General features: G+C 40.8%; 1 protein-coding gene across 2 annotated transcripts in view; it reads left to right on the forward strand.

Annotated features, from left to right (window-relative positions):
* TMPRSS3 (transmembrane serine protease 3) overlaps window positions 1–9430 on the forward strand; it is a 32710-nt gene extending 23280 nt beyond the window's left edge. The window contains exons 10-13 of one of the 2 annotated variants that reach the window (XM_030552183.1): window positions 1696–1791; window positions 3230–3372; window positions 6614–6766; window positions 8853–9430. In XM_030552183.1, coding sequence (XP_030408043.1) covers window positions 1696–1791; window positions 3230–3372; window positions 6614–6766; window positions 8853–8873 — 413 coding nt within the window. In that variant the 3' untranslated portion in view covers window positions 8874–9430. The remainder of the gene's footprint in view (window positions 1–1695; window positions 1792–3229; window positions 3373–6613; window positions 6767–8852) is intronic. The other variant, XM_030552193.1, reaches the window with a different exon arrangement.
* The last annotated feature ends 1118 nt before the right edge of the window (window positions 9431–10548 follow it).

Genomic DNA, 10548 nt, shown 5'->3' on the forward strand with positions numbered 1-10548 from the left:
TCTAATTCACATGGAAATGAATATCATTAAAAGACACAAATTAGTCTTTAATAACATAGCCAGTCCATTTATATACTTCTTACAGTAGTCACCATTTTAACACATGAATATCAAAGCTATGTGGGCTGTTGGAAATCATGCAGAGGGAGGAAGCTACTTATCTGAATCATTTATTCTTATTCTTCCAAACTAGTTTTCCATCCCAGTTAGAAATGAGCTAGCCTCTCACCCTTCAAGCTCACAGCTGAGACTAAGGTATGAAGTTTATGCTGCCTGGGCCCCTGCTATACTAATTTCTGTGAATAAATGGAGGTGTGCAGTACCCGAGGTTTTGAATCTGGCACTTTTCAAGAGTATTAACATTTCAAATAAAAGTCAAGACAATTAAAATAAAGTGATGCATTTAAATTAAAAACAAAATAAACATCACTCTTACTTTCAGATCAGGATGCCAATTTCAACTGATGTGGTTGGTGAACCAAAATATAGAAACATTTGTAAAAAGAGCATTGTGCTGTTTTCAAATAATCTACAAATATCTCCCCAAAGATGACACCTTTCTTCATGGGGGTAGTTCTACAAATGTTCTCACTTCTCATCGCCATGTTTTCTAGTTCCCCAATTGGCTCTTCTATAGAAACCACATCTACTCTGTGGTTAAATAAAAATTAAGCTTTAGGTTTTTTTCAAATCTCAACTATCATATTTTAAAAAAAAGTTTAGGAAACTATCAAGTTTATAAGCATTCTGCAATACATGACTATCTCTGAAATTTATTCACAATATGATCAGAACAGCTGGAATGTATCTAAAGGAACTTGGAAGGCTACATACTTGTGGCCAGATGTTCTGCACAGAGATAATTTCATGCTGGAGAACTGAACTGTTTGAGAGTCCCTGAGTGCTACTGGTATTTGTGCAATGAAACTTCCCTTTCTTACTGCCAGTTCATTTAAACATGTTGCGATGTGCAGCTGCAGACATACAGTGATACCACAGTCACTGGTAAAGTGCATCAAATAAATTGCACAACATTCAGTGCCCTAAATCCTAACCCTGTATGTTCAGCTGACTGAAGAAAGATAAAAGCACTTGCAGAGCCCCGGCAGTCTAGTCAGTAGAGGGCAGTGGTGTGCTCCCATGATTTATACATAAGTTACTATGTACTTTAGCAAGACTATTTTTTAGATGCTGTTTTGAATTTTGCACGTGGGAGGACACTATTCTTTTTTTAGATGGATTGATTTTCATTACATGTTTACCTCAAGACAAATCTTGAAGCCCTTACTCATTCATAAAACTCTCATTAAAGTAAAGGTGGAATAATAATTTAAAAAACCCAACTTTCCAGATCTGGCATTATAGCAACTTTAGAGCTGTTCCTATCAAAAGCCCATTTAGTGCAGCTACAGCTTTTCTGAAGTTACACTTTCTTGTTTTAAACGTTTCAAGACATTTCCCCTGCGGGTGTAAATTGATCTACACCAGCTGAGGATCTGACCCAATTACTTTACATGTAATAATAATAGTACTTAGCTATTATATACCGTTGTTCATCAGTAGATCTCAAAGCATTTTACTAAGGAGGTCAGTATCAGATATATGGAATAATACACATCTGAACACAAATACCACTCCGCCCCCATGTAGGTCTTCCTCTGCATGTTTTAAGAGCAATTGTTTCTTTTTAAATAGGCCTGATAGAACCGATTTGTCTGCCTAATTTTGGTGAACATTTTCCAGAAGGGAAAATGTGCTGGATATCAGGATGGGGAGCTACAGCAGAAGGAGGTGAGTATTTTTAATGTCCTTTATAAATTCTATGCACTGAAAAAAGTCACGTGGAGTAAGTACAGAAGTGAGTTCCAGCATGAAGGTCCGTTCACTGAAAATGCCCTGCTACTAGCCCTCTTAAATAAATCTAGTGACTTACTTTGAGCATCCCAGCTGGTCTCAACCACTCTGGTGTCAGAGAGGGAAAGAGGTGGTTTGGCAGTTGCAGTGTACAGCATTAAATCTTGAGAAAAATCTGGAACTCAATGCTATTCTTACATATAGCAATAATCTAGGGTAAAATTCACCCATGTGCAGAGGGTCCAAAAAAGGCATATGCACCACTTAAAGCCTCAAAAGTAGGGTTATGCACAGAGCTGAATTTCATCTCTAGCAAATACCACCCAGAGTATTATTAATTTACCTAATTTGATTGGTTTCAAGTAGAGGAAGTACAGCATGATCCAAGAACCAAATTTACATTGCCTATATTGATATATTTTAGAGCTGGCTGGATAACAAAGAAAATGTGAATTTACAATGAATCATGGTTGTCATTATATTCATCAACTATTGGATGAATCACTCCATGAAAGTGAATGTTTTTGAATACTCATGCTGGAAGGGCACTATTTACTGTTCATTAGGCATCTCTTTAAAATGTTTCAATCATTCAGTCAGAGAGCAGAAACATTATGGGACCTATGTAAAGCCAAGGTGAGAGGTGCCGTAGGAAAATCAAAGGAAGGGAGACAGGCAACCAACTACACAAGGTGAACAGGAATAGCTCAGTGGTTTGAGCATTGGTCTCTGAAACCCAGAGATGTGAGTTCAATCCTTGATGGGGTCACTAAGGGGATCTGGGGAAAAATCAGTATTTGGCCCTGCTACTGAAGGCAGGGGGGCTGGACTCAATGACCTTTCAGGGTCCCTTCCAGTTCTATGTGATAGGTATATCTCCATATATTAACAACTAAACAGTCAAAGCAAAAAGTTTGTGACCACCACCTATTGTGGAAACAGTTTATCCAAACAATTTGGTCAATAGTTACAAATTATGTATACACTCAAAGAAAATTACACTTATTTGCAAATAATTTGCTAACTAAACTGAGGGCTGAATTAACAATATTGTTTGTAATGAATAGTTTGACTAGCTCTGAAGTTCTTTATATCATCATCAGTTGTCAAGTTTGTGGACCACATAATGCACAACTTTCATGGCTATATGCTGCAGCTCGTTATTGGGTAATGTAGGCAAGTGACAGGACGTCTAGATTTCCTGTTTGTGTATTATCATGTTAAGGTTAAACCATGTTCTTTTATCTTTGTCTTGCTAATTCTTCATATCCTTAAACTTTTGTTCTTTACTGTAAGACATTGGTTTCAAGAAAATAATAGCACTGTAAAAACTGTAGGACTTTAAAAAAAAAGAATTATCTATGTTTTTAAACAGATGATACTTCAGAGACCATGAATTCCGCTGGTGTTCCTTTGATTTCTAATAAGGTTTGCAATCACAGGGACGTCTATGGGGGAATCATAACTTCTTCAATGCTTTGTGCAGGTTTTTTAGAGGGAGGTGTGGATACCTGCCAGGTATGGACGTTTCTTAACTACAATTGCATTGGTTAACATTGGTTGTAAAAATAAAAGTAACATATTCTCAAGAGAGAACTCCCTTCCTTTTTCTCAGGAAATATTTGCAGATATTTACTATGTGTGTATAAGGGATACTGTGACTGTTTGCATTCATAAAGTATAGCTCCCTTCCTTCTTTTAATCTATGTACTTTACCGGCTACAGCAGAAGGTACATTTACAGTTCTAAAGAAAAATGTACTTAAGATATTTTCAAACTTCTCGTATGTGCTTAAGCATGGTGCCATCCACTCTGGCCTGCTCACAACCACTGGCAAGGTGAAGAGTTCATAAGAGCTGCAAGGTGCAGAAACTCCATGGTTAACACATAGCAATAAGAGCATTTCACTTTCAAGTGAGAAAGGGAAATGTGTAAGTCTGGAAGAAAACTAGATTTGGAAAAACTAAAACTAGATAACACAGAGCAGGGCCGGTGCAAGGATGTTTCAAGCCCTAGGTGAAACTCCCATCTTGCGCCCTCCCCACCCTGCCCCCCTGCCCTGAGGCACCCCCCCTGCCCCACCTCACCCCTGCACCTAAACTGATTGGCGCTGCAAGCCTGGGAGACAGGAGAAGTGAAGCAGCTCACCCTTGCCCACCTCCTCCCAGAGCACACTGTCACCACTTCACTTCTCCTGCCTACCAGGCTTGCAGCGCCAATCAGCTTAGGTGCCGCAAGCCTGGGAGGTGGGAGAAGTGAAGCAGTCACGGTGTGCTCGGGGAGGAGGCGGGGCAGGGATGAGCTGGGGCGAGTAGTTCCCTTGCGTGCTCCCCCTCCCCACCACTTACTCAGGTGGCACTCCCTGTGCTCCCCTGCTCCAGCTCCCTCTGCCTAAATGCCAGCGGTGACCAGGGCATCTGAAGATCTGGCCACTGCGGTTGCTGCTGAAGAAAATGGTGCCCCCCAAATCCTAGTGCCCTAGGCGACTGCCTAGGTCTCCTAAATGGTTGCACCGGCCCTGACTCAGGGGATTGGTAATGAACTATGGAGTCTTTCACAATATCTATAAATCACTGGCTCAAAACCAACCCAGGTTAGTGATCAAAAGTCATTAAGTATTTGTATTATGGTAGCACCCACAAAAACAATGAATTACAAAGTGTCTTTACCAAAGAGTGCCACTATGTGGCCAGTGATCACAGGGATACCAAAAGCTTTGTTGTCGCAGTAAGATCATCAGTGATGGACATAAACTCAACATCCAGTCAGGCTATCTTAAGGACCTAGCTAGAGTTTGATCCTGATGGCTCTTGATCTGCGAAGAGGCTACATCCCTTTGGGATTTGCCCTAGTGATAATGATGAGCACCTACAATATACTACTCTGTGCTGTCTAAATATAGAGCAATGCTAGTAATACTGCCCTGCCCTAAGAAGCTCACAAATGAAAGCAAGGGAAAGGAATAAAATGTATCAGTTTACTAGCCCTGCTGTTTGCACTGAATATTCATGCTTGGAAGTGACATCCCCTGATGTAAAGAACTCCCTCTGGAACTGCTAACAATGTTGAGTTAAATAGAAAAAGAGATGAGCTTAATAGATACGGGATAGTTAGAATGCCTTCAAGTATTGTCATCATAGTCGAACCATGGACATACTAGTAGCACCGTAGATCAGGAATTTGACTATTCACATCAATTATTCTGTGTTCATACAGTTAATGACAGAATGGAGCTTCAGTCTTGGTTAGTTCCTAGACATGACCATAATAAACAAAGGAAATGCTACCCGGAAAGCAGTACTTATGAGTCACTGGGTCAAGCAGCCCTGGTTGGCAGGTGTAGCAATGCAACTTCATGGATGGCATTTCCAGTAGTGAATCATTCATGATGGGTCCTCTTGGGCCTCAGCATACCCACATGTAAATTGATATTTGTGGATTTCCCATAAACAGTTAGGAAAAGCAGATACCCAATCCCTATGCAACTCTAAATACACTCTTTATCGATCTATCCCAAAGAATCCTCAAGCAATTTTTGTTCCAACCTGATAAAGACCCCAGTTTGGAAATTTAAATTCAGGGCTTCTACTTCTCAAACCATTAAACAGTGAAAAAATCATGGGGCAACAGTGCCCCACAATTGTAGGAGCACTGAACACTGCTGACATCTGCTCTGGGAGTCTTTGATTTGACTGTCGCATGTAGTGTGGATGCTGAGTAGAGCTAAGCAAAAATCAGAATTGCCATCCCATGAGAAATTCTGATCTTTCAATATTTGTTTTTATCTTGAATTGGGACAATAAATTGAAATATCAAAATTTTTCAAAGAATAAAGAAGTTCTGAAAATTTTTGATTTGGCACTTTCAACGTTTTACATCAAAACAAAACATTTCAACGTTCCCAAATAGAAATATTTTGGTTTGTTGAACTGACCCAAAATATTTTGTTTCAAGTCAGTTCAACATTAAACTACATTTCCCTATTATGGTACATTTTCTTATGGGATTTGTAATTCAAGTTGACAGATGCCTCCATTCTTCTCTATGGGCCAAGCTCCTTGGCCTGACTAAATTTCTGTTACGGCTCCTGTAGTCATGCGACTCCCATTATGCACCATGCCACTCAGTGAGAACATTGCTGCATCACAGGAGATGTAATCCAGTCAGGACGCTCAGCCCATAAGAGAGGATGGGGGCCTGAATGACAATTCCCATGAGGCAACACATCACAATAGGGAAATGCAGTTTAATGTCGAACTGATGCTAAATGAAGATTGTTCAACGTTGGGTTTGTTCAACAACTCAAAATATTTTGATTCAAGTGGAACCAACCAAAAACAAAATATGCCATTTTGCTTTTCCTAATGAAAACTTTCAACAAACTAAAAAATTTCCATAGGAAAATTTTGATTTCATGGAAATGCATTTTCTGTGAGAAAATCATTCCCATGGAAGATTCCCTACCAGCTCTAACACCTACTACATCTTTGCACATATGAATGAGAAATGGCAGATAACACTTTTTCACAGTAAAGAGAGATGTAATTTCATGTGTACTTGTCTACCCTAGAGAAAAGTCACTTGTCTGTGAAAATCAAAGTTCCTGTAGTGTATGTTTTCTTGTAAGATTCAGATGGGAGAGGAATTAAGAAATTCTTTTAACCAGTTTTACTTGCTATACTCCAAAATAAATAGCTCCTCTAATTGTTTCTTTTTTGGAGATGTTGACCAAATTTGTTTTATTTCTTTGCTCCTTCAGGGAGATAGTGGGGGACCCTTAGCCTGTAAAGATATGAACACCTGGAAGCTGGTAGGAACTACCAGCTTTGGGATGGGCTGTGCAGAAGTAAATAAACCAGGAGTCTACAGCCGTACCACCTCATTTCTTGACTGGATACATGAACAAATGGAGGTTTGTTTTTCCCCTCCCATCTTTTGTCTGATAATCAGATTTTGCTCTTACTTCAAGTAGGTCTATTGCTCAGAATGAGAGGACTCCAACAATGCCTGTACAGGCAGTGCAGCTACCTTACTGGAGCAGTCAACATTTTAGTTGTGTCTGGGAGACACAAAGAGAATGGCGGGGATGACCACTTAGGATGACTACCAGGCAATTGCTAGTGGTAGCTGATGATGTGAAGATGTTTTATTTCTCAAAAAGAAAAATAAGCTTTAGCAATAAAGTATATATTTCACTTTTATAATTTCTTACAAAGTGGATTACTAGTTTCTAGACTTTGTTTAAATCTGGTATAATTGTGCCCCGGTAATAGCTTGATATATTATTGGTGGGGGTAGTAGCACTCCCTACTATTAAGGTTGCCCAACACTTGCCATTATAAGACCCTGTTTTTCAGTCATTTATAACTTTGCCACTCTCTAATTGCTTGAGTTGAAATTATCCATGCTGGGTGTCTGCCTCAGACTGAATTTTTTGGAACATTGAGCCAAAACAGTTCAACCATTTCCGAGAACAAGGCTAGGGAAAAAAATCATTGTTTTGCTCAAGTTAAAAAATTCTGGTGACCTTTTCTTTGAACTGCTTGATCACCCCCATGCTTTAGAGAAGGAATTTGAAATTTTCATGGCAGTGGCCTCTGTGTCAGGGATGTATCTTTTACTATCCCTGTGAAATTCTGCCCAAATTTGGCCAAATCATAGTTTAGCTTTAGAAAAATCATAGTTCACCCATGCTGAATAGAGACCTTAGATTTTAGAAGCTAAATTCTCTGAAGATTCCATCTGCACTGACCATGCTATAGCACAGTAGTTTCCCCCCAACTGCAGCTTTGGATGGCTGTGGGCTGTACTGGGTACCACACAGCTGAACACTTGAGAGTGGATAGCTTGTCTCTCTCCTGTGCTCCCAATGGCCCCCTTTGCTGTTTTTCACAGCTTCATCCAATTCATTCTCTTAAGGGTTCCCATTTGAATGGAGACATCATCAAGGTTTAATAATCTACATTGTCCCTGGTCTGGGAGAGAAGTGCTATAGCCCTGATGGCAGATGGATTCTGCATACACCAAGGGATTCAATGATACTGCAGTTTCATAAAATCAACAAGAATTAATAAGCTGCACACAGATTCCCCAAGTTGTCACAAAGATGATACCCTTAAAGGGCTAAACCTGGCAAGGCCAGAAGCCAGGCACTGTCTAGGGATGTGGCATTTGCATGTACATTCCATTTTCTAATCCAAAACTTCATTTAGACACAGTCAAACTCAGTCTCAGATTTCTAGAAGCACTCAAATGCTTTGCTAAACCTCTGTTGGCTGTAATCATAATGAAATTACTTTTTATAACCCTATACTACCTGAGGAGAGTCAGTTGTGTTGTTTAATAAGGTTTTTTTCTCAACATTAAGACTAGGTTTTCCACCCCGCACCCTCACCCCTATTAATGACATATCCCAATGGGGAGGAAATGAAACCACATCAGGCCTTGTTAGAATGGAACTGATCTATTATTAATCTGAATGAGTTACACCCTGAGGAATATTACGCATTGCCAGTTAAACTTGAATTAATGAGAAGTGTCCCCACCCCAGCAACAAAACCAAAACCCTTCCTAGCACCTAGTACCAACCACCTGCACCCATACAGAGTACTTCCATCAGCCCTCCTAATGTGGCCTTCAGCCTCCTCATACAGCACCAGAGCTCCTACACTTAGTCCCAGTTGTTCTGTACCCCACCTTCAGTTCCCAGCAAAGGTTGAGAACCACTGGATTAAAGCATTCAAAAGTATCAATGACATTTGGTGAGCAGAATGTTGTTTGTTCAGATTCTCAGTAAATAGAATGGGAGTTAGACTGTACCTTCTTTCGGTGCAGGGCATATTTTTCTGAAGAGTTCTTACCACAATCTAGAATTAGAGGTAATTTCAGCAGTCATTTACTGTGCCATGTGGATTAAAGAAATCTTGTGACTTTAGAACTATTTCATGAAGCAGTAAGATTAATATTTTAAAAGATGCAAAAATGTTTTTTATTTTCAGAGAGAAGAACTGCGAACCTGAAGATAGCACTGATTCACTGAACTTTTGAAACTTGATTTCAAATTCCTGCTCCACAGAATCATGTACCCCATCCCATCGACTCTTGTATAGTATTTTATATTAACAGCAATTACTTTCTATCATCTCTTCATTGGTACTCAGAACCTACTGTATTTAATGAAAAAGAACAATGGTCTCTTCTGGTTGCATTCAGTCCATTTCAGATGTAAAAGGCAAGTAGGATTTGGGATGATGTGCAGGTATGCTTTTTGGCACCTACACATTTCATGTAAAGAAAAAGCAGCAAGAAGACCGATAATACAGAGTGCTACAGGAATTAAAAATTGACGGGTGATACTAGCAGAAAAATTGCAGAGGAGGAAATTCAAATCAGTGACTATTTTTATACTTCCTTTCCAGGGATCAGAGTACAAGAAGTTTATTCTCCTCCTAGATCTGTGCACATTCAAGTTAAATACTCCACTACACAGCTATCTTCAGATTTCTTTATTAACTAAATTGACAAACAAATATCTGGTGATTTTTCAAGTATGCTCCGTTTTCATTATTAAGAGAGATCTAGGCCAGATCAACTTGTATCTTGTTGAAAATATACCTTAGTTTGACTCAGATATGTCATGGAAGGGCCGGTGCAAGGATGTTTCGCGCCCTAGGTGAAACTTCCACCTTGCGCCCTCCTCCCCCGTGCCCCCGCTCTGAGGTGCCCCTCTCTGTGGCAGCTCCCCCCCTCCGCCCTGAGGAGCCCCCCTTGCAGCAGCTCCCCACCCCACACCCTCCACCCTGAGGCACCCCCCCGCTCCAGCTCACCCCTGCCCTGCCTTCACCCCGAGCACCCTGTGGCTGCTTCACTACTCCTGCCTCCCAGGCTTGCGGCGCCTAAGCTGACTGGTACCTAAGCTGATTGGCGTCACAAGCCTGTGAGGTAGGAGAAGTGAAGCAGCCATGGCATGCTCAAGGAGAAGGTGGGGCAGAGGTGAGCTGGGGCGAGGAGTTCTCCTGCGTGCCATCCCCCTTCCCCCACTTGCTCAGGTGGCCCTCCTCGCGCTCCCCTGCCCCAGCTCCCTTCACCTAAATGCCAGCAGTGACCGAGATGGCCGAAGATCCAGCCACCATGGTCACTGCCAAAGAAAATGGTGCCCCCCAAATCCTAGTGCCCTAGGCGACTGCCTAGGTTGCCCAAATGTTTGCAGCAGCCCTGTGTCACGATGTTGTAAATGATTGGCTCTGAAATCAGCAAAACATAGCTTTGAATTTTGCACATAAATTCTGAGACTGTCTTGAAGATAGTTTATCAGTCTCCTTTATTGCTTTTTGATGGGTTATTATATTAAACACACATGTTGCTACAACTAAAACATGCGGTACAGCACCATAGCACAGCATATGCTGTGACACAGTATGGTATAGAACCACAGAAATATCTGGCCGGAAAGGACCTTGAGAAATTGTCTAGTTCAGCCTCCTGCACTGAGACAGGATCAAGTAAACCCAGACCATCTATGACCATCTATACATGTATCTAGTGTTTCAAAGTCACAATATATAGAAATTACACAAGGTAGCCCACAAAAGCTCTCTCCAGAGAGAGGGGGTAGGTTTTTTATTGTTTGTGCACCTTACCCAAAATAGCATTCTGCACAAATCAGTCTCACGAAGATAACCAGCTTATGAGGGG

The sequence above is a fragment of the Gopherus evgoodei genome, chromosome 1 (assembly GCF_007399415.2).
Source record: "Gopherus evgoodei ecotype Sinaloan lineage chromosome 1, rGopEvg1_v1.p, whole genome shotgun sequence".
Classification (NCBI taxonomy): domain Eukaryota; kingdom Metazoa; phylum Chordata; order Testudines; family Testudinidae; genus Gopherus; species Gopherus evgoodei.